We start from the raw sequence: 25,341 nt of genomic DNA on the forward strand, positions 1-25,341 counted from the left end.
GTCATTCAGGTCGCGAGACACTGTGGAGGAGAGGGAGAAGGAGTCATTCAGGTCGCGAGACACTGTGGAGGAGAGGGAAAAGGAGTCATTCAGGTCACGAGACACTGTGGAGGAGAGGGAGAAGGAGTCATTCAGGTAGTGAGACACTGTGGAGTAGAGGGAGGAGAAGTCATTCAGGTAGGGAGACACTGTGGAGGAGAAGGAGGAGGATTCATTTGTAGAGATACTGTACATTGTGACCACAGATTGAGTCTAATCCTAGCTAGACTAAAAAGCAAGTAACATCTCAATATGCATGTACAGCATCTAAGAATGACTTAATGAGTGCATCTGTTTGGGTGTTTAAATCTCAGGGACCGTCCCAAAGTAATGTAATATTGAACTGTTCAATACCTCAGAACTTTCTGTGAGGTTGAATTTACAAAAGGGAGTGTAGATGTTTCCTGTGGATCGGATTGTCTCCTGATGACGTGTTGCTGTGCCGATTGTAGCCTACTGTATGTTTTAAATGTTGTAACGCTGTAATGACTTCTGCTGTAATGTAACGCTGTAACGCTGTAACGACTACTGCTGTAATGTAACACTGTAATGGCTACTGCTGTAATGTAACGCTGTAATGACTACTGCTGTAATGACTTCTGCTGTAATGTAACGCTGTAACGCTGTAACGACTACTGCTGTAATGACTACTGCTGTAATGTAACGCTGTAATGACTACTGCTGTAATGACTTCTGCTGTAATGTAACGCTGTAACGCTGTAACGACTACTGCTGTAATGTAACGCTGTAATGGCTACTGCTGTAATGTAACGCTGTAATGACTACTGCTGTAATGACTTCTGCTGTAATGTAACACTGTAATGGCTACTGCTGTAATGTAACGCTGTAACGCTGTAACGACTACTGCTGTAATGTAACACTGTAGTGGCTACTGCTGTAACGACTACTGCTGTAATGTAACACTGTAATGGCTACTGCTGTAATGTAACGCTGTAACGCTGTAACGACTACTGCTGTAATGTAACGCTGTAATGACTTCTGCTGTAATGTAACGCTGTAACGCTGTAATGACTACTGCTGTAATGTAACACTGTAATGGCTACTGCTGTAATGTAACGCTGTAACGCTGTAATGACTACTGCTGTAATGTAACGCTGTAACGACTACTGCTGTAATGTAACGCTGTAATGACTACTGCTGTAATGTAACGCTGTAATGACTTCTGCTGTAATGTAACGTGTAACGCTGTAACAACTACTGCTGTAATGTAACTGTCACGCCTTGGTCATTGTATTTTGTGCTTTTACACCTGCATTGTTTGCTGTTTGGGGTTTTAGGCTGGGTTTCTGTACAGCACTTTGAGATATCAGCTGATGTACGATGGGCTATATAAATAAATTTGATTTGATTTGATTTGATTTTTGTTATATGTTTGGGTAGGTCAGGGTGTGACATGGGTTTATATGTTGTGTTTCGTATTGGGGTTTGTATTATTTGGGATCGCGGCTGATTAGGGGTGTGAGTATAGGCTTGGCTGCCTGAGGCGATTCTCAATTAGAGTCAGGTGCTTATCGTTGTCTCTGATTGGGAACCGTATCAAGGTAGCCTGAGTTCGCTTTTGTATTTTGTGGGTGTTTGTTCCTGTCTCTGTGTTGTAGTCATGACTACTGCTGTAATGTAACGCTGTAACGCTGTAATGACTACTGCTGTAATGTAACGCTGTAATGTAACGCTGTAACGCTGTAATGACTACTGCTGTAATGTAACACTGTAATGACTACTGCTGTAATGTAACGCTGTAACGCTGTAATGTAACGCTGTAATGACTACTGCTGTAATGTAACACTGTAATGACTACTGCTGTAATGTAACACTGTAATGACTACTGCTGTAATGTAACACTGTAATGACTACTGCTGTAATGTAACACTGTAATGACTACTGCTGTAATGTAACACTGTAATGACTACTGCTGTAATGTAACGCTGTAACGCTGTAATGACTACTGCTGTAATGTAACGCTGTAACGCTGTAATGACTACTGCTGTAATGTAACGCTGTAATGACTACTGCTGTAATGTAACACTGTAATGACTACTGCTGTAATGTAATGCTGTAATGACTACTGCTGTAATGTAACGCTGTAATGACTACTGCTGTAATGTAATGCTGTAACGACTACTGCTGTAATGACTACTGCTGTAATGTAACACTGTAATGACTACTGCTGTAATGTAACACTGTAATGACTACTGCTGTAATGTAATGCTGTAACGACTACTGCTGTAATGACTACTGCTGTAATGACTACTGCTGTAATGTAACGCTGTAATGACTACTGCTGTAATGTAACGCTGTAACGACTACTGCTGTAATGACTACTGCTGTAATGACTACTGCTGTAATGACTACTGCTGTAATGTAACGCTGTAATGACTACTGCTGTAATGTAATGCTGTAATGACTACTGCTGTAATGTAACGCTGTAATGACTACTGCTGTAATGTAGCGCTGTAACGCTGTAACGACTACTGCTGTAATGTAACGCTGTAATGACTACTGCTGTAATGACTACTGCTGTAATGTAACGCTGTAATGACTACTGCTGTAATGTAACGCTGTAATGACTACTGCTGTAATGTAACGCTGTAATGACTACTGCTGTAATGTAACACTGTAACGACTACTGCTGTAATGTAACGCTGTAATGACTACTGCTGTAATGACTACTGCTGTAATGACTACTGCTGTAATGTAACGCTGTAATGACTACTGCTGTAATGACTACTGCTGTAATGACTACTGCTGTAATGACTTCTGCTGTAATGACTACTGCTGTAATGACTACTGCTGTAATGACTACTGCTGTAATGTAACGCTGTAATGACTACTGCTGTAATGTAACGCTGTAACGACTACTGCTGTAATGTAACGCTGTAATGACTACTGCTGTAATGTAACGCTGTAATGACTACTGCTGTAATGACTACTGCTGTAATGTAACGCTGTAATGACTACTGCTGTAATGTAACGCTGTAACGACTACTGCTGTAATGACTACTGCTGTAATGTAACGCTGTAATGACTACTGCTGTAATGACTACTGATGTAATGTAACGCTGTAACGACTACTGCTGTAATGTAACGCTGTAATGACTACTGCTGTAATGACTACTGCTGTAATGACTACTGCTGTAATGTAATGCTGTAATGACTACTGCTGTAATGACTACTGCTGTAATGTAACGCTGTAACGACTACTGCTGTAATGTAATGCTGTAATGACTACTGCTGTAATGACTACTGCTGTAATGACTACTGCTGTAATGACTACTGCTGTAATGTAACGCTGTAACGACTACTGCTGTAATGTAACGCTGTAATGACTACTGCTGTAATGACTACTGCTGTAATGTAACGCTGTAATGACTACTGCTGTAATGAGTACTGCTGTAATGTAACGCTGTAACGACTACTGCTGTAATGACTACTGCTGTAATGTAACGCTGTAACGACTACTGCTGTAATGTAACGCTGTAACGACTACTGCTGTAATGACTACTGCTATAATGACTACTGCTGTAATGTAACGCTGTAATGACTACTGCTGTAATGACTACTGCTGTAATGTAACGCTGTAATGACTACTGCTGTAATGACTACTGCTGTAATGTAACGCTGTAATGACTACTGCTGTAATGACTACTGCTGTAATGTAACGCTGTAATGTAACGCTGTAATGACTACTGCTGTAATGACTACTGCTGTAATGTAACGCTGTAATGACTACTGCTGTAATGTAATGCTGTAATGACTACTGCTGTAATGTAACGCTGTAATGACTACTGCTGTAATGACTACTGCTGTAATGTAACGCTGTAATGACTACTGCTGTAATGTAATGCTGTAATGACTACTGCTGTAATGACTACTGCTGTAATGACTACTGCTGTAATGTAACGCTGTAATGACTACTGCTGTAATGAGTACTGCTGTAATGTAACGCTGTAACGACTACTGCTGTAATGTAACGCTGTAATGACTACTGCTGTAATGACTACTGCTGTAATGACTACTGCTGTAATGACTACTGCTGTAATGTAACGCTGTAATGACTACTGCTGTAATGACTACTGCTGTAATGTAACGCTGTAATGACTACTGCTGTAATGACTACTGCTGTAATGTAATGCTGTAATGACTACTGCTGTAATGACTACTGCTGTAATGACTACTGCTGTAATGTAACGCTGTAATGACTACTGCTGTAACGACTACTGCTGTAATGTAACGTTGTAATGACTACTGCTGTAATGACTACTGCTGTAATGTAACGCTGTAATGACTACTGCTGTAATGACTACTGCTGTAATGACTACTGCTGTAATGACTACTGCTGTAATGTAACGCTGTAATGTAACGCTGTAACGCTGTAATGACTACTGCTGTAATGTAACGCTGTAATGACTACTGCTGTAATGTAACGCTGTAATGACTACTGCTGCCTTCTGGGCCAGGTCTCTTTTGTAAAATAGACTACGTATCTCAATGGGACTTTCCTGGTCAAATGAAGGTTGAATAAATAAATAAAGAACCATGTGCATATTTGACCAGCAGATGGAGCCAGTGCAGAGATACTCGCCATTCACTACGATGGTGAGCAGGCAGTCAAAAAGAGGCTGGAGACGCTGGTGGCCGCTGGTGATGATCTTGTGGAACACCTGGAGATCACACAGAGGTACAGCCATAGAGATAGAATTACTAGAAGGGACAAGGGCAATTTGACTGGAACACTTATGGGTACACTCAATCGCCGTCAAGCCACCCATCAGAGAACATTTATTGACTTGAATGTCTGTTGTAGCAATTATATTTCTATAGGACCTGGATTCAAAAAGTATTTGTTTCAATTCAAACGCTTTATCTGCGCTTCATTGACCTTGCTTGGCGCAATGGAACCAATGGGAGAGTCCCAATAGAGAGAACCCCGCCCATTTGGCACTCCAGGCTCAATTACAAATATTTGAATGAAATACTATTTGAATCTTAGTGTAATAAAGACACTAAGCTATAACTGGAGAGGCTTTTTATTTAACACACAGTGGCAGATCCCAGAAAATGTAATATTGCCTGCAGAATTAATCCATTTGCTACAGTCACACTATATTCCACAGAGATATATTCTATTCATTCTATATCTATGCTGTCACCTACTGTAACTTGTATAGTCTTACTACTATGAGTAGGTCGGCGTGGGTCCCTGTAAACACTGGGATGTCCATAGGTACGTGGACAGAGTAGGGCTTGTTGAGACGCACGCCAAAGTTCCTCTCTCCACTCAGCAGTAGCAGGATGAAGACACCGATGTGCATGAGACCCACACGGGCTGTAGCAGAAACACACACACACACACACACACACACACACACACACACACACACACACACACACACACACACACACACACACACACACACACACACACACACACACACACACACACACACACACACACACACACACACACACACACACACACACACACACACACACACACACACACACACACACACACACACACACACACACACAGAGCGAGAGACGATCACTAAAACCATTACCAAGGCATACGTTAATAAAGCAGACATTCACAGCCGTTAGCAGATATATAGTATATTTCAGTCCCTACAGACAGATATATAGTATATTCCAGTCCCTACAGACAGATATATAGTATATTCCAGTCCCTACAGACAGATATATAGTATATTCCAGTCCCTACAGAGAGATATATAGTATATTCCAGTCCCTACAGACAGATGTATACTATATTCCAGTCCCTACAGACAGATATATAGTATATTCCAGTCCCTACAGACAGATATATAGTATATTCCAGTCCCTACAGACAGATATATAGTATATTCCAGTCCCTACAGACAGATATATAGTATATTCCAGTCCCTACAGACAGATATATAGTATATTCCAGTCCCTACAGACAGATGTATACTATATTCCAGTCCCTACAGACAGATATATAGTATATTCCAATCCCTACAGACAGATATATAGTATATTCCAGTCCCTACAGACAGATATATAGTTTATTCCAGTCCCTACAGACAGATATGTAGTATATTCCAGTCCCTACAGACATATATATAGTATATTCCAGTCCCTACAGACAGATATATAGTATATTCCAGTCCCTACAGACAGATATATAGTATATTCCAGTCCCTACAGACAGATATATAGTATATTCCAGTCCCTACAGACAGATATATAGTATATTCCAGTCCCTACAGACAGATATATAGTATATTCCAGTCCCTACAGACAGATGTATACTATATTCCAGTCCCTACAGACAGATATATAGTATATTCCAATCCCTACAGACAGATATATAGTATATTCGAGTCCCTACAGACAGATATATAGTATATTCGAGTCCCTACAGACAGATATATAGTTTATTCCAGTCCCTACAGACAGATATATAGTATATTCCAGTCCCTACAGACAGATATATAGTATATTCCAGTCCCTACAGACAGATATATAGTATATTCCAGTCCCTACAGACAGATATATAGTATATTCCAGTCCCTACAGACAGATATATAGTATATTCCAGTCCCTACAGACAGATATATAGTATATTTCAGTCCCCACAGACAGATATATAGTTTATTCCCGTCCCTACAAACTATACTCACACCCTGCCATCGTTCATAGGATAGGTCTATCCGTGTGTGTGTGTGTCTACAGGCTGTACTCACACTGGTCGGCCCGGGCGTCATTAAGGTAGAAGAGGATGGGTACCAAGATGTCCAGAACATCACTGCTCTTCAAAACAAAGAATAGGAACTTCTGTGATGGGCAGAGAGACGGTGGTCTGGGTTATTAGAATGTGATGCATGTTTGTTTCTCTGTTGAGGGTCGGCTATTCCTCTATTCTATCTCTGTTGAGGGCAGGCTATTCCTCTATTCTACCTCTGTTGAGGGTAGGCTATTCCTCTATTCTATCTCTGTTGAGGGTAGGCTTTTCCTCTATTCTATCTCTGTTGAGGGCAGGCTATTCCACTATTCTATCTCTGTTGAGGGTAGGCTATTCCTCTATTCTATCTCTGTTGAGGGTAGGCTATTCCTCTATTCTATCTCTGTTGAGGGCAGGCTTTTCCTCTATTCTATCTCTGTTGAGGGCAGGCTATTCCACTATTCTATCTCTGTTGAGGGTAGGCTATTCCTCTATTCTATCTCTGTTGAGGGTAGGCTATTCCTCTATTCTATCTCTGTTGAGGGCAGGCTATTCCTCTATTCTATCTCTGTTGAGGGTAGGCTATTCCTCTATTCTACCTCTGTTGAGGGTTGGCTATTCCTCTATTCTATCTCTGTTGAGGGCAGGCTATTCCTCTATTCTATCTCTGTTGAGGGTAGGCTATTCCTCTATTCTATCTCTGTTGAGGGCAGGCTATTCCTCTATTCTATCTCTGTTGAGGGTAGGCTATTCCTCTATTCTATCTCTGTTGAGGGCAGGCTATTCCTCTATTCTATCTCTGTTGAGGGTAGGCTATTCCTCTATTCTATCTCTGTTGAGGGCAGGCTTTTCCACTATTCTATCTCTGTTGAGGGTAGGCTATTCCTCTATTCTATCTCTGTTGAGGGTAGGCTATTCCTCTATCTATCTAGGGCAGGCTATTCCTCTATTCTATCTCTGTTGAGGGCAGGCTATTCCTCTATTCTATCTCTGTTGAGGGCAGGCTATTCCTCTATTCTATCTCTGTTGAGGGTAGGCTATTCCTCTATTCTATCTCTGTTGAGGGCAGGCTATTCCACTATTCTATCTCTGTTGAGGGTAGGCTATTCCTCTATTCTATCTCTGTTGAGGGTAGGCTATTCCTCTAGTCTATCTCTGTTGAGGGCAGGCTATTCCTCTATTCTATCTCTGTTGAGGGCAGGCTATTCCTCTATTCTATCTCTGTTGAGGGCAGGCTATTCCTCTATTCTACCTCTGTTGAGGGTTGGCTATTCCTCTATTCTATCTCTGCTGAGGGCAGGCTATTCCTCTATTCTACCTCTGTTGAGGGTAGGCTATTCCTCTATTCTATCTCTGTTGAGGGCAGGCTATTCCTCTATTCTATTCCTCTATTCTATCTCTGTTGAGGTCAGGCTATTCCTCTATTCTATTCCTCTATTCTATCTCTGTTGAGGGCAGGCTATTCCTCTATTCTATCTCTGTTGAGGGCAGGCTATTCCTCTATTCTATCTCTGTTGAGGGCAGGCTATTCCACTATTCTATCTCTGTTGAGGGTAGGCTATTCCTCTATTCTATCTCTGTTGAGGGTAGGCTATTCCTCTATTCTATCTCTGTTGAGGGTCGGCTATTCCTCTATTCTATCTCTGTTGAGGGCAGGCTATTCCTCTATTCTATCTCTGTTGAGGGCAGGCTATTCCTCTATTCTATTCCTCTATTCTATCTCTGTTGAGGTCAGGCTATTCCTCTATTCTATTCCTCTATTCTATCTCTGTTGAGGGCAGGCTATTCCTCTATTCTATCTCTGTTGAGGGCAGGCTATTCCTCTATTCTATCTCTGTTGAGGGCAGGCTATTCCTCTATTCTATCTCTGTTGAGAGTCAGGCTATTCCTCTATTCTATCTCTGTTGAGGGCTATTCCTCTATTCTATCTCTGTTGAGGGTAGGCTATTCCTCTATTCTATCTCTGTTGAGGGCAGGCTATTCCTCTATTCTATTCCTCTATTCTATTCCTCTATTCTATCTCTGTTGAGGTCAGGCTATTCCTCTATTCTATTCCTCTATTCTATCTCTGTTGAGGGTCGGCTATTCCTCTATTCTATCTCTGTTGAGGGTAGGATATTCCTCTATTCTATCTCTGTTGAGGTCAGGCTATTCCTCTATTCTATTCCTCTATTCTATCTCTGTTGAGGGCAGGCTATTCCTCTATTCTATTCCTCTATTCTATCTCTGTTGAGGGCAGGCTATTCCTCTATTCTATCTCTGTTGAGGGTAGGCTATTCCTGTATTCTATCTCTGTTGAGGGCAGGCTATTCCTCTATTCTATCTCTGTTGAGAGTCGGCTATTCCTCTATTCTATCTCTGTTGAGGGCAGGCTATTCCTCTATTCTATCTCTGTTGAGGGTAGGCTATTCCTCTATTCTATCTCTGTTGAGGGCAGGCTATTCCTCTATTCTATCTCTGTTGAGGGCAGGCTATTCCTCTATTCTATTTTGACTCTTTTATTGATTTTCAATGAAGATTTTGATCATCTCGGCTACTAAATGTAACATTACTGTCAATATGGTATACTATGTTTGTACCGGTCTTCTACATTTTGTGTATTCACTGATGATGTAAATATTGATGATGTAAATATGGTATATTATGTATGTCCAGTTGAAGTCAGAAGTCTACATACACCTTAGCCAAATACATTTCAACTCAGTTTTTCACAAGGTCTGTTAGGATCACCACTTTATTTTAAGAATATAAAATGTCAGAATAATGGTAGAGAGAGTGATTTATTTCAGTTTTAATTTCTTTCATCACATTCCCTGTGGGTCAGAAGTTTACATATACTCAGTTAGTATTTGGTAGCTGTGCCTTTAAATGGTTTAACTTGGATCAAACGTTTTGGGTAGCCTTCCACAAGCTGCCCACAATAAGTTGGGTGAAATTTGGTCCATTCCTCCTGACAGAGCTGGTGGAACTGAATGGGATTTGTAGGCCTCCTTGCTCGCACACATTTTTTCAGTTCTGTCCACACATTTTCTATGGGATTGAAGTCAGGGCTTTGTGATGGCCACTCCAATACCTTGACTTTGTTGTCCTTAAGCCATTTTGCCACAACTTTGGGAGTGTGCTTGGGGTCATTGTCCATTTGGAAGACCCATTTGCGACCAAGCTTTAACTTCCTGACTGATGTCTTTAGATGTTGCTTCAATATATCCACATAATTTTCCTACTTCATGATGCCATCTATTTTGTGAAGTGCACCAGTCCCTCCTGCAGCAAAGCTCTTCCACAACATGATGCTGCCACCCAGTGTTTCATGGTTGGGATGTTGTTCTTCGGCTTGCAAGCCTCCCCCTTTTTCCTCCAAACATAATGATGGTCACGAGGGCCAAACAGTTCTATTTTTGTTTTATCAGACCAGAGGACATTTCTCCAAAAAGTATGATCTTTGTCCCCATGTGCAGTTGCAAACGGTAGTCTGGATTTTTTTTGAGCAGTGACTTCTTCCTTGCTGAGCGGCCTTTCAGGTTACGTCGATAGAGGACTCGTTTTACTGTGATATAGATACTTTTGTACCTGTTTCCTCCAGCATCTTCACAATGTCCTTTGCTGTTGTTCTGGGATTCATTTGCACGTTTCGCACCAAAGTACGTTCATCTCTAGGAGACAGAACGCGTCTCCTTCCTGAGCGGTATGATGGCTTCGTGGTTCCATGGTGTTTATACTTGTGTACTATTGTTTGTACAGATGAACGTGGTACCTTCAGGCATTTGGAACTTGCTCCCAAGGATGAACCAGACTTGTGGAGGTCTACAATTTTTATTCCTGAGGTCTTGGCTGATTTCTTTTGATTTTCCCATGATGTCAAACAAAGAGGCACTGAGTTTGAAGGTAGGCCTTGAAATACATCCACAGGTACACATCCAATTGACTCAAATGATGTCAATTAGCATATCCGAAGCTTCTAAAGCCATGACATCTTTTTCTGGAATTTTCCAAGCTGTTTAAAGGCACAGTAAACTTAGTGTATCTAAACATCTGACCCACTGGAATTGTGATACTTTGAATTAAAAGTGAAATAATCTGTCAGGAAACAATTGTTGGTAAAATGACTTGTGTCACAAAGTAGATGTCCTAACAGACTTGACAAAACTATAGTTTGTTAACAAGAAATGTGTGGAGTGGTTGAAAAACAAGTTTTAATGACTCCAACCTAAGTGTATGTAAAATTCTGACTTCAACCGTACCTGTCTTCTACCTGTTGTCTATTCACTGATTATGATGATGTCAATATGATATATTATGTATGTACCTGTCTTCTATCTGTTGTCTATTCACTGATTATGTCAATATGATATATTATGTATGTACCTGTCTTCTATCTCTATCGTTGTCTATTCACTGATTATGATGATGTCATGTATATGATTCACTTATGTATGTACCTGTCTTCTATCTGTTGTCTATTCACTGATTATGTCAATATGATATATTATGTATGTACCTGTCTTCTATCTGTTGTCTATTCACTGATTATGATGATGTCAATATGATATATTATGTATGTACCTGTCTTCTATCTGTTGTCTATTCACTGATTATGTCAATATGATATATTATGTATGTACCTGTCTTCTATCTGTTGTCTATTCACTGATTATGATGATGTCAATATGATATATTATGTATGTACCTGTCTTCTATCTGTTGTCTATTCACTGATTATGATGATGTCAATATGATATATTATGTATGTACCTGTCTTCTATCTGTTGTCTATTCACTGATTATGTCAATATGATATATTATGTATGTACCTGTCTTCTATCTGTTGTCTATTCACTGATTATGTCAATATGATATATTATGTATGTACCTGTCTTCTATCTGTTGTCTATTCACTGATTATGATGATGTCAATATGATATATTATGTATGTACCTGTCTTCTATCTGTTGTCTATTCACTGATTATGATGATGTCAATATGATATATTATGTATGTACCTGTCTTCTATCTGTTGTCTATTCACTGATTATGTCAATATGATATATTATGTATGTACCTGTCTTCTATGTCTGTTATGTCTATTCACTGATTACCTGTCTTCTATCTGTTGTCTATTCATATTATGTCAATATGATATATTATGTATGTACCTGTCTTCTATCTGTTGTCTATTCACTGATTATGTCAATATGATATATTATGTATGTACCTGTCTTCTATCTGTTGTCTATTCACTGATTATGTCAATATGATATATTATGTATGTACCTGTCTTCTATCTGTTGTCTATTCACTGATTATGTCAATATGATATATTATGTATGTACCTGTCTTCTATCTGTTGTCTATTCACTGATTATGTCATGTCAATATGATATATTATGTATGTACCTGTCTTCTATCTGTTGTCTATTCACTGATTATGTCAATATGATATATTATGTATGTACCTGTCTTCTATCTGTTGTCTATTCACTGATTATGATGATGTCAATATGATATATTATGTATATTATGTATGTACCTGTCTTCTACCTGTTGTCTATTCACTGATTATGTCAATATGATATATTATGTATGTACCTGTCTTCTATCTGTTGTCTATTCACTGATTATGATGATGTCAATATGATATATTATGTATGTACCTGTCTTCTATCTGTTGTCTATTCACTGATGATGTCAATATGATATATTATGTATGTACCTGTCTTCTATCTGTTGTCTATTCACTGATTATGATCAATATGATATATTATGTATGTACCTGTCTTCTACCTGTTGTCTATTCACTGATTATGATGATGTCAATATGATATATTATGTATGTACCTGTCTTCTATTATGATGATGTCTGTTGTCTATTCACTGATTATGTCAATATGATATATTATGTATGTACCTGTCTTCTATCTGTTGTCTATTCACTGATTATGTCAATATGATATATTATGTATGTACCTGTCTTCTATCTGTTGTCTATTCACTGATTATGTCAATATGATATATTATGTATGTACCTGTCTTCTATCTGTTGTCTATTCACTGATTATGATGATGTCAATATGATATATTATGTATGTACCTGTCTTCTATCTGTTGTCTATTCACTGATTATGATGATGTCAATATGATATATTATGTATGTACCTGTCTTCTATCTGTTGTCTATTCACTGATTATGTCAATATGATGTCAATATGATATATTAATATGATATGTACCTGTCTTCTATCTGTTGTCTATTCACTGATTATGTCAATATGATATATTATGTATGTACCTGTCTTCTATCTGTTGTCTATTCACTGATTATGATGATGTCAATATGATATATTATGTATGTACCTGTCTTCTATCTGTTGTCTATTCACTGATTATGATGATCTGTCAATATGATATATTATGTATGTACCTGTCTTTCACTGATTATGTCTGTTGTCTATTCATTCTGATTATGATGATGTCAATATGATATATTATGTATGTACCTGTCTTCTATCTGTTGTCTATTCACTGATTATGATGATGTCAATATGATATATTATGTATGTACCTGTCTTCTATCTGTTGTCTATTCACTGATTATGATGATGTCAATATGATATATTATGTATGTACCTGTCTTCTATCTGTTGTCTATTCACTGATTATGATGATGTCAATATGATATATTATGTATGTACCTGTCTTCTATCTGTTGTGTATTCACTGATTATGATGATGTCAGAAGGTGCATCGAGCTAAAATGTATTTTTTTCAAATATAACGTGTCTCATTTGAATACAGTCCACACAATAACAACCTGTATGGTTTCCTTAGCACTCCTACAGTATGGTAAGGAATAACACAGATCTGGGATCAGGCTAGTCTCCTACCTTATCATAATATAATAATATATAATATGATAGTAATGTACAATAATAATATATTATAAATGACCTTATTGAAGTCACAGAGCTTCCAGAAGAGCACCAGCAGCTCCTGGTGAAACTGGATCTTCTTGGTGGAGTTGGGCAGGTAGGTCTGCATCAGAGGGTTTACCAACAGGCGAGCCAGTCCCTTCAACACAAAGTCATAGTCCTGGAGAGGGGGGTGACACAAGCAGGCTTTGAGGTTCACATCTTAAGTTGAGAGCTTTAGACCTGTTCACATAGCAAAGCTGCACTTGTGATGTACCATTAGAGGAGAAAGCGTGTAAACATGATTGAAGAGAGAACTATAAAGAAGGGAGAACTACAAAGAAGAGATAACTACAAAGAGAGAACTACAAAGAAGAGAGAACTACAAAGAAGAGAGAACTACAAAGAGAGAACTACAAAGAAGGGAGAACTACAAAGAGAGAACTACAAAGAAGGGAGAACTACAAAGAAGAGAGACTACAAAGAAGAGAGAACTACAAAGAAGAGAGAACTACAAAGTAATAGTCCTATCGGGGGGGTCACATGACCTTTAGACTAGGGTCAGACCTTCAGACTAGAGTCAGACCTTCAGACTAGGGTCAGACCTTTAGACTAGGGTCAAAACTTTAGACTAGGGTCAGACCTTTAGACTAGGGTCAGACCTTCAGACTAGGGACAGACCTTTAGACTAGGGTCAGACCTTCAGACTAGGGTCAGACCTTCAGACTAGGGTCAGACATTTAGACTAGGGTCAGACCTTTAGACTAGGGTCAGACCTTCAGACTAGGGTCAGACCTTCAGACTAGGGTCAGACCTTTAGACTAGGGTCAGACCTTCAGACTAGGGTCAGACATTTAGACTAGGGTCAGACCTTTAGACTAGGGTCAGACCTTTAGGGTCAGACCTTTAGACTAGGGTCAGACCTTTAGACTAGGGTCAAAACTTTTTAGAGACTAGGGTCAGACCTTTAGACTAGGGTCAGACCTTCAGACTAGGGACAGACCTTTAGACTCAGGACTAGTCAGACCTTTAAACTAGGGTCAGACCTTCAGACTAGGGTCAGACCTTCAGACTAGGGTCAGACCTTTAGACTAGGGTCAGACCTTTAGACTAGGGTCAGACCTTCAGACTAGGGTCAGACCTTCAGACTAGGGTCAGACCTTTAGACTAGGGTCAGACCTTTAGACTAGGGTCAGACCTTCAGACTAGGGTCAGACATTTAGACTAGGAGGATCAGACCTTTAACAGCTTCTACCTCCAGCTAGGGTAAAACTGCTGAACAATTCATCAAGACCTTTAGACTGGCCACCTTCAGACTAGGGTCAGACCTTTAGACTAGGGTCAGACCTAAATCAGACCTTTGAACTGCAGGGTCAGACAGCATTTAGACTAGGGTCAGACCTTTGACAAGACCTTTGGAGATCAGACTTTGAAATAGGGTCAGACCTTTTCCCTGACTTTAGAGGGTCAGACCTTTAGACTGCAGAGGTCAGACCTTCAGACTAGGGTCAGACCTTCTCTAGACTAGGGTCAGACCTTCAGACTAGGTGAATGTTAGGGTCAGACCTTCTCTACTAGGGTGAACCTTTAGACTAGGGTCAGACCTCAGACAGGGTCTTTTAGACAGGGTCTGACAACACAGACTAGTAATGTAGGCCTGGTTACAGGTCAGACCTTTAGACTGACAGACCTTCTCTCACAACTTTAAACAGTGTATCATTCAGTCTACAGGTAATGCACCATTTAAAGGAGGACAGGTGTCTTAGATAATGACCATGACAGGCCCCTCTCTAGACTAGGTAATGTTAGATAATCATACCTCCAAGCTATAAAACTGGGTCATCCTGACTACAATTCATCAAATGGATAATGTCAGACCAGGCCCCTGGTCTACAGTCATTTTATTGTATCATGACATTCTTACAGGTGAATGTTAAGATAATGTATCATTTCTTTACTTTAAGACAAATATTTTCTCTAAGATCTATTTCTGAACCCCTGGTCTCTATTGTTGGTTACAGGGGTCTCTACAGGTGAATGTTAACACAATGCATTTCTCTACTGTGTTAACTATAATTTATCTACACCTGGTTGTAATTTAAGACTAATGTATCATGACAGGCGGTCATACAGGTGAATGTTAAATACAACAGGCCCCTTTGATTTGTATTTGCTTTGAAATGTCTGAAAAGGGTCAGAATATGACAAGACAGAAAGGTGAATGACTGTATCAGACTAGGGTCCCTCTTCCCTGTGAATTGGTCTTGAAAGTTAACACAGTTCATGACAAACAGGTTGTCAGGGCCCCTGGTCTCTACAGACTGCAGAGAGACAGGCCCCTGGTCTCTAGAGAAAAAATTATGACAGGCCCCTAACAGCAACAGGCCCCTTGGTCTCTGACTGAATGGGTATCATGACAGGCCCCTGGAATCTCTTAAGACAGGTGACTGTTAAGACAATGTATCATGACAGGCCCCTGGTCTCTACAGGTGAATGTTAAGATAATGTATCATGACAGGCCCCTGGTCTCTACAGGTGAATGTTAAGATAATGTATCATGACAGGCCCCTGGTCTCTACAGGTGAATGTTGTTGTATCATGACAGACCCCTGGTCTCTAAGGTGAATGTTAAGATAATGTATCATGACAGGCCCCTGGTCTCTACAGGTGAATGTTAACACAATGTATCATGACAGGCCCCTGGTCTCTACAGGTGAATGTTAAGATAATGTATCATGACAGGCCCCTGGTCTCTAATGTTAAATCTACAGGTGACAGGTGTTAAGATAATGTATCATGACAGACCCCTGGTCTCTACAGGTGAATGTTAACACAATGTATCATGACAGGCCCCTGGTCTCTACAGGTGAATGTTAAGATAATGTATCATGACAGGCCCCTGGTCTCTACAGGTGAATGTTAAGATAATGTATCATGACAGACCCCTGGTCTCTACAGGTGAATGTTAAGATAATGTATCATGACAGACCCCTGGTCTCTACAGGTGAATGTTAACACAATGTATCATGACAGGCCCCTGGTCTCTACAGGTGAATGTTAAGATAATGTATCATGACAGGCCCCTGGTCTCTACAGGTGAATGTTAAGATAATGTATCATGACAGGCCCCTGGTCTCTACAGGTGAATGTTAAGATAATGTATCATGACAGGCCCCTGGTCTCTACAGGTGAATGTTAACACAATGTATCATGACAGGCCCCTGGTCTCTACAGGTGAATGTTAAGATAATGTATCATGACAGGCCCCTGGTCTCTACAGGTGAATGTTAAGATAATGTATCATGACAGACCCCTGGTCTCTACAGGTGAATGTTAAGATAATGTATCATGACAGGCCCCTGGTCTCTACAGGTGAATGTTAAGATAATGTATCATGACAGGCCCCTGGTCTCTACAGGTGAATGTTAAGATAATGTATCATGACAGGCCCCTGGTCTCTACAGGTGAATGTTAAGATAATGTATCATGACAGGCCCCTGGTCTCTACAGGTGAATGTTAACACAATGTATCATGACAGGCCCCTGGTCTCTACAGGTGAATGTTAAGATAATGTATCATGACAGGCCCCTGGTCTCTACAGGTGAATGTTAAGATAATGTATCATGACAGGCCCCTGGTCTCTACAGGTGAATGTTAACACAATGTATCATGACAGGCCCCTGGTCTCTACAGGTGAATGTTAACACAATGTATCATGACAGGCCCCTGGTCTCTCACACACACAGCATCACTCTCCCCCTGTACAGAAGGGTCCTGGCCTTACATCCTGGTCCTCCATACTGGAGGGAGAGGGGGGTCGGTGGGCCAGCCCTCCTCCATCGTGCTCCAGGGTGACGATGAGGATCTGCACGGCCTGCTCTACCAGCTGCTCCCGGTAGTCGGAGAAGAGCAGGTGATTGTAAGGGATGCCATAGCCCACCGGGTCGTAGGCACACACCACGTTTACCAGGGAGGTGAAGAGAGGCAGGGCATGCCTGAGGTAGGTGGACGGAGGGAAATAATCACTTATTATGTGTCAGTTATCGTTTGGGGGAAATTATGTGGTGTGTGTGTGTGTGTGTGTGTGTGTGTGTGTGTGTGTGTGTGTGTGTGTGTGTGTGTGTGTGTGTGTGTGTGTGTGTGTGTGTGTGTGTGTGTGTGTGTGTGTGTGTGTGTGTGTGTGTGTGTGTGTGTGTGTGTGTGTGTGTGTGTGTGTGTGTGTGTGCACCTCACCTGTTTTCTGTGGAGCAGAAGAAGCTGACCCAGGGGTTGAGGATGGTGTTGTCTGAGGAGGGAGGGAGGTACATGGCCTCAGAGAAACAGGTTAGCAGCAGCCTCAGCAGCTCCGTCCTGAGTGGTGAAAATCAGACATAGAAAGAGGTTTAACTTTAACTATTTGCACATCATTACAACATTGTATATATACATAATATATACATACACTTTTGGAACTTTGTGAGTGTAATGTTTATTGTATATTTCTTATTGTTTATTATCTATTTCACTTGCTTTCCTATGCCAATATATCCCTTGAATTGAGAGAGAGAGAGAGAGAGAGAGAGAGAGAGAGAGAGAGAGAGAGAGAGAGAGAGAGAGAGAGAGAGAGAGAGAGAGAGAGAGAGAGAGAGAGAGAGAGAGAGAGAGAGAGAGACAGAGAGAGAGAGAGAGAGAGAGAGAGAGAGAGAGAGAGAGAGAGAGAGAGAGAGAGAGAGAGAGAGAGAGAGAGAGAGAGAGAGAGACAGAGAGAGAGAGAGAGAGAGAGAGAGAGAGAGAGAGAGAGAGAGAGAGAGAGAAGATAGACAGAGGATAGAAAGATCATCAGAACACAGAAGTCAACATAAGGACTCTCATCACTGTGACTCACCTGTTGAGGTCGTGGATGTAGTTGAGTGGGGGGGACTGGGCGAACCCCACCCCTGCCTCCCAGATATACTCACAGCTGTCTATGGTCTGCATGTCCTCCACAGAGTCCTGTAGGATGGTGACATCATCATGGGACCATCAATCCCAATAACTACTGGGAGGGAGCTACCTCTGCTCTGTACACCATCACATCACTGTTCAGTCATCTACAGCAATGAATACATCATATGAAGCTAACAACGAGTCAGTGTACAATTTCACAGAGAGACCTAATGGTGGTATGGAGCAAGGTGCCTTGTGGTTCAGGTTGCTGTGTGGTTCAGTTGGTAGAGCATGGTGCTGTGTGGTTCAGTTGGTAGAGCAAGGTGCCTTGTGGTTCAGTTGGTAGAGCACGGTGCTGTGTGGTTCAGTTGTTGGTAGAGCACGGTGCTGTGTGGTTCAGTTGGTAGAGCACGGTGCTGTGTGGTTCTGTTGGTAGGCACGGTTGTGTGGTTCAGTTGGTAGAGCATGGTGCTGTGTGGTTCAGTTGGTAGAGCAAGGTGCCTTGTGGTTCAGTTGGTAGAGCAAGGTGCTGTGTGGTTCAGTTGGTAGAGCACGGTGCCTGTGGTTCAGTTGGTAGAGCAAGGTGCCTTGTGGTTCATTAAAGAGCATGGTTCAGTTGGTAGAGCACGGTGCTACAACTGTAAGGGTAGAGCATGCCTCAGTTGGCTACCGGTCTGTGTAAGTTGGTAGAGCAAGGTGCCTTGTGGTTCATTGGCTAGAACTAATGTGCCGTGGTTCAGTTGGTAAGGGGTGCAGCCAGTGAGCATGGTGCTACTCAGTTGGTAGAGCAACTGTGGTTCAGGGTACAGCCTGCTGTGTGGTACAGTCTACAACTGTAAGTTGGTAGCGCAGGTGCTGTGTGGTTCAGTTGGTAGAGCACGTGCTGTGTGGTTCAACTGCTGTGTGGTTCAGTTGGTACAGCCTGTTGGTTCTAGAGCACGTCTACAACTGTAAGTTGGTAGAGCAAGGTGCCTTGTGGTTCAGTTGGTGACCATCTACAACTGGTAGAGCACGGTGCTGTGTGGTTCAGTTGGTAGAGCACTGCTTGGGTTCAGTTGGTACAACGGTGCTGTGTGGTTCAGTTGGTAAAGCACGGTGCTGTGGCAGTTGGTAGAGCACGGTGCTGTGTGGTTCAGTTGGTAGAGCACGGTGATGTATGACTCAGTTGACTAGTTGCCACCTCTAGGACTGCTTTGCAGAAGAAATGCCAGGCAGTGTAGAGACGCAAGAAATTGAACTTCAGTGAGTTCGCCCCATTAGTTTGCACAATATAGATCAGCATTTTTCTGTGATCGAATCAACATTATGTCAGCCCATTGTCAATGCAACAAAACGATACAAATCTAACTTTGCAAGATTGTGTATGTGATTTTACTGCAACTCGGAGAGTAGAATTCTATTGGCAGCCCCACGAGCGGTCTTTCAACCATCCACCCGCCGAGCGAATGGGCTTTTCAGATCAGTTCAGATCAGAGCCGCTTGTGTGCACGTTGCTTTATATTCTTTCATTCATTTTATTTCGTAAACGGTTATGGTGCAATTTACAGTCACCTTGGCGCATGGAGTTACAGACAAAACAAATGATAAATGAATGTTAAGCCCTTCATAATGTAAAAACGTTTTTAAATGTTTCCCATGCAATGTAGGTCTGTATTGAACAGCACCTACAGGCTCCTGTATCATAGAAATCAACAGCTATTTCCATGTGAAAATGTTATGGGATTTGCTCCATTAAAACGGTAACGGTACAGCCTATTGGCTACAGGCGGAGTCAATCACCACCTCTACAAACTGTAAGGGTACAGCCTATTGGCTACCGTCTACAACTGTAAGGGTACAGCCTAATGGTAAGTGGCTACCTGTCTACAACTGTAAGGGTACAGCCTATTGGCTACCGTCTAAACTGTAAGGGTACAGCCTATTGCTAATCTACAACTGTGGGTACAGCCTATTGGCTACCGTCTACAACTGTAAGGGTACAGCCTATTGGCTACCGTCACAACTGTAAACTGGGGTACAGCCTATTGGCTACCGTCTACAACTGCCTATTGGCTACCGTCTACCTGTAAACCCTATTGGCTACCGTCTACAACTGTAAGGGTACAGCCTATTGGCTACCGTCTAAACTGTAAGGGCACATCCCTATTGGCTACCGTTACAACTGTAAGGGTGTCTACCATCTACAACTGTAAGGGTACAGCCTATTGGCTACCATCTAATGTTAAAGCTGGCTAAACTGTAAGGGTACAGCCTATTGGCTACCATCTACAACTGTAAGGGTAAAGCCTATTGGCTACCATCTACAACTGTAAGGGTAAAGCCTATTGTTGCTACAACTGTAAAATTCAACTGTAAGGGTAAGCCTATTGGCTACCGTCTACAACTGTAAGGGTACAGCCTTTGGCTACCATCTACAAGACAAAAGCCTTTTTCTACCCCTACAACTGTAAGACAGCCTATTGGCTACCATCTAGAAATGTGTTGTTTTTCTATCATTGTGTTTGTGTATTTCTACAACTGTGGTGTATTTCCATCTACAACTGCTGTGAAATTGGCTACCATCTGTGTAATTGTACAGCCTAGGGCTCCCTACAACTGTAAAAGAGACCTATTGGCTCTCACATGGGACAGCCTATTGGTTACTGCTAAAACTGTAAGGTTCAATCAAAATGAATAAGCTCTGGATTACCGAAAACTGTAGACTACAGCCTATTGGTTACCTCTAAAACTGTGGCTGTACTGTCTAAAACTGTGAAGTCAGGACAGAACTCCCAAGGTTCAAGTTTTCACTCACAAGACAAACATTTTTCTCAGGCCCCACTTCAAGACCTCTTTACTGAGAAATGTGTTGTTTTTTATCATTGTGTACAGCCAGGAGCTGTGACTCATTGCCAGTAATGGTTCATCATCCATCTCATCTGTCTGTGAAGGAGGACAGGAGACAGGAGGACAGGGGACAGGAGGATGGAGTGGAAAGGATGGAGACCTTGGTCTCAATGGGACTTCCTGCTAAAATAAAGGAATCAAAATGAATAAGCTCTGGATGGAGACTCACAGGACAGTGAAGGACAGAACAGCAGGTGGCCATGGCCAGGAGCAGATGCCAGTGGACGAGCAGTCTGTGAGAATGGAGACAGGAGGACAGGGGACAGGAGGATGGAGTGGACAGGAGGATGGAGGGACAGGAGAATGGACGGAAGGATGGGGTGGACAGGAGGATGGGAGGCAGGAGAATGGAGGGGACAGGAGGATGGAGTGGACAGGAGGATGAGGGCACAGGAGAATGGAGGGGACAGGAGGATGGGAGGGACAGGAGGATGGAGTGGACAGGAGGATGGAGGGCAGGAGAATGGAGGGGACAGGAGGATGGAGGGACAGGAGGATGGAGGGCAGGAGAATGGAGGGGACAGGAGGATGGAGTGGACAGGAGGATGGGGGCAGGAGGAGAATGGAGTGGACAGGAGGATGGGGAGGGATGGGAGGGACAGGAGGATGGGGTGGACAGGAGGATGGAGTGGACAGGAGGATGGGGTGGACAGGAGGATGGGGGCACAGGAGAATGGAGTGGACAGGAGGATGGGAGGGACAGGAGGATGGGGGCAGGAGGATGGGAGGAACAGGAGGATGAGAGGGTGGGGGGCAGGAGGATGGGGGACAGGAGGATGGGAGTGTGGGGGACAGGAGCATGGGGGACAGGAGGATGGGAGGGACAGGAGGATGAGAGGGTGGGGGGCAGGAGGATGGTGGGACAGGAGAATGGGAGCATGGGGGACAGGATGATGGGAGGGACAGGAGGATGAGAGGGTGGGAGGCAGGAGGATGAGGGGACAGGAGGATGAGAGGGTGGGAGGCAGGAGGATGAGGGGACAGGAGGATGAGTGGGTGGGAGGCAGGAGGATGAGGGGACAGGAGGATGAGAGGGTGGGGGGCAGGAGGATGAGGGGACAGGAGGATGAGAGGGTGGGGGGCAGGAGGATGAGGGGACAGGAGGATGAGAGGGTGGGAGGCAGGAGGATGAGGGGACAGGAGGATGAGAGGGTGGGGGGCAGGAGGATGAGGGGACAACATTAAATCCCTCTACACTTTGTTACCCTCTATAGTGAACAGAAACATCTTCGGAAACAGCACTGACAATGACTTTCATTTTCATGTTATTTTCATTCTGATGAAAAGTAAACCCAGAAACTTCTGAATGAATTGTTTGTCAAAGCATCTCTGAATGTCTAATGAGGAACTAGAGTTCTACTGAACTTTTAGGAATCTAGTTCCTCTTATCGTCCCATGTAGGAAGAAACAAATGTAATCAGGAGAGGTAGAATATGCACCTGGGAGATGTGTTTTTCTCTCATCATCATGATGTATTTCTGTGTTGTGTTCATTAGGCAGCTGATGGAAGAACTACCAGGGACTACCTACACTTGTCCAATAAGAAATACCATCTACTGGAATGAGGAAACTAATTAGTCAGATGAATGAAGTATTTAATTTTTGTTTTGTTATCAACAGAAGCCAATTTCCTCCCACATATCCACCAGTCTCACTTGGCTGCAGTGCAGAGGGACTACAGACATCTAAGACTCATTCATGTTGAGATGACAAATGAACAGGACTGGTATTTTTTACTAACATCTTCCATGAAGCGTTTGTAAAATGGAACAGTGGGTAGAGTCTGTCTAGCCTGGTCCCAGATCTGAGACCAGGCTAGTATCTGTGGAATATGGGACAAAACACTGGTGCTTGCAGCAGCTACAGTATGTGGGTGTTAGCTGCAGTAAGATGTTAGCCTACACTGATCTGCAGCCATAGGGATTATCATTTCAAATCTTACTGCGGGCAACATGTTCATAGTGCAAAAGCACTGCGCAGATGAAATCACGCCGCCCCATTATAATAAGGGTTTACGGTCATTTGAGCCAGTTTACTACAGCAGGAACATAATCCTGCAGCAACAGGAAATGTGAGTTATTATGTGGATTAGAATTAATGGACATGTTTGTAATGGTTGATATATTTTTCATACGGGAAAATCAAGTCAGAAATTTGCAAAGTGGAAATTTCAGAAGCCTTTTTAAACCACAAATACACTAAAAATAAAACATTTACTGCATTGAAAAAAAGTTATTCTGCAACAGGGTGATCAAATTAAGATCTTACATCTGTGCTGTAAGTGTAACTCAAACCCTAGCCAAATCTACACACAGTATACTCCTATGTTTTACTCCCACACACCCACCGCCCACTCCCCACAGCTCTTCTAGCACCAGACACAGTGGACCAGAAGATATCCCTACACTCACCACAGCTCTTCCAGCACCAGGCACCGTGGACCAGAAGAAGCCCCTCCAGTCTTGGTCCTCAAAGATGTAGGGGAGGATGCGGGTCAGCATACGACTACAGTTCAGAACGATCTGTTTCTCCTTCTCCGAGGGGCATCCTGACTCTGCTGCCTGCACCAGCTTCTCTACGGCCTGGGGGAGAGATGGCCTTGGTGTTATAAATACAGCTTGGGGGAGAGATGGCCTTGGTGTTATAAATACGACCTGGGGGAGAGATGGCCTGGTGGAGAGATATGGCCTGGGGGAGAGATGGCCTTGGTGTTATAAATACGGCCTGGGGGAGAGATGGCCTGGTGGAGAGATGGCCTGGTGGAGAGATATGGCCTGGGGGAAGATGGCCTGGGGGAGAAATATGGCCTGGGGAGAGATGGCCTGGTGGAGAGATGGCCTGGGGATAAATATGGCCTGGGGGAGAGATGGCCTTGGTGTTATAAATATGGCCTGGGGGAAAGATGCCCTTGGAGAGATGGCCTGGTGGAGAGATGGCCTGGTGGAGAGATATGGCCTAGGGGAGAGATGGCCTTGGTGTTATAAATATGGCCTGGGGGAGAGATGGCCTGGGGGAGAGATATGGCCTGGGGGAGAGATGGCCTGGTGGAGAGATATAGCCTGGGGGAGAGATGGCCTTGGTGCTATAAATACAGCCTGGGGGAGAGATGGCCTGGGGGAGAGATATGGCCTGGGGAGAGATGGCCTGGTGGAGAGATATAGCCTGGGTTACAGAGATGGCCTTGATGCTATAAATACAGCCTGGGTTACAGAACACAGCCATGATTTTCTGGTAGTACCTCTGTTCCACTCTGTTTTCTTTCACATGCCATGATGTTACAGAACACAGCCATGATGTTACAGAACACAGCCATGATGTTACAGAACACTGCCATGATGTTACAGAACACAGCCATGATGTTACAGAACACTGCCATGATGTTACAGAACACTGCTATGATGTTACAGAACACAGCCATGATGTTACAGAACACTGCCATGATGTTACAGAACACAGCCATGATGTTACAGAACACAGCCATGATGTTACAGAACACTGCTATGATGTTACAGAACACTGCCATGATGTTACAGAACACAGACATTATACAATGGGTGGGTCTAATCCTGAATGCTGATTGGTTAAAATCGCATTCTAGCCGGTGTCTATTCCATAAGTTACTACCTGTCACGCCCTGGTCGTAATATATTGTGTTTGTCTTCATTTATTTGGTCAGGCCAGGGTGTGACATGGGTTTATTGTGGTGTGTTTTGTCTTGGGGTTTTGTGGGGTGTTGGGTGTGTGGCTTAGTGGGGTTATCTAGCAAAGTCTATGGCTGTCTGGAGCGGTTCTCAATCAGAGGCAGGTGTGTATCGTTGTCTCTGATTGGGAACCATATTTAGGCAGCCATATTCTTTGAATGTTTTGTGGGTGATTGT

General features: G+C 42.6%; 1 protein-coding gene across 1 annotated transcript in view; it reads right to left on the reverse strand.

The window, feature by feature from the left end:
* Nucleotides 1-4,416: 4,416 nt before the first annotated feature.
* The window catches only part of LOC124000005 (protein HID1-like), a 36,200-nt gene continuing 15,275 nt past the window's right edge, over nucleotides 4,417-25,341 (reverse strand). The window contains exons 5-13 of the mRNA XM_046306075.1: nucleotides 18,537-18,643; nucleotides 17,906-18,022; nucleotides 17,457-17,667; nucleotides 15,960-15,983; nucleotides 15,743-15,752; nucleotides 13,712-13,878; nucleotides 6,789-6,879; nucleotides 5,235-5,386; nucleotides 4,417-4,721 (exon numbers count right to left, since the gene is read on the reverse strand). Coding sequence (XP_046162031.1) covers nucleotides 4,440-4,721; nucleotides 5,235-5,386; nucleotides 6,789-6,879; nucleotides 13,712-13,878; nucleotides 15,743-15,752; nucleotides 15,960-15,983; nucleotides 17,457-17,667; nucleotides 17,906-18,022; nucleotides 18,537-18,643 — 1,161 coding nt within the window. The 3' untranslated portion in view covers nucleotides 4,417-4,439. The remainder of the gene's footprint in view (nucleotides 4,722-5,234; nucleotides 5,387-6,788; nucleotides 6,880-13,711; nucleotides 13,879-15,742; nucleotides 15,753-15,959; nucleotides 15,984-17,456; nucleotides 17,668-17,905; nucleotides 18,023-18,536; nucleotides 18,644-25,341) is intronic.

Source organism: Oncorhynchus gorbuscha, linkage group LG16, assembly GCF_021184085.1.
Source record: "Oncorhynchus gorbuscha isolate QuinsamMale2020 ecotype Even-year linkage group LG16, OgorEven_v1.0, whole genome shotgun sequence".
Taxonomy (NCBI): domain Eukaryota; kingdom Metazoa; phylum Chordata; class Actinopteri; order Salmoniformes; family Salmonidae; genus Oncorhynchus; species Oncorhynchus gorbuscha.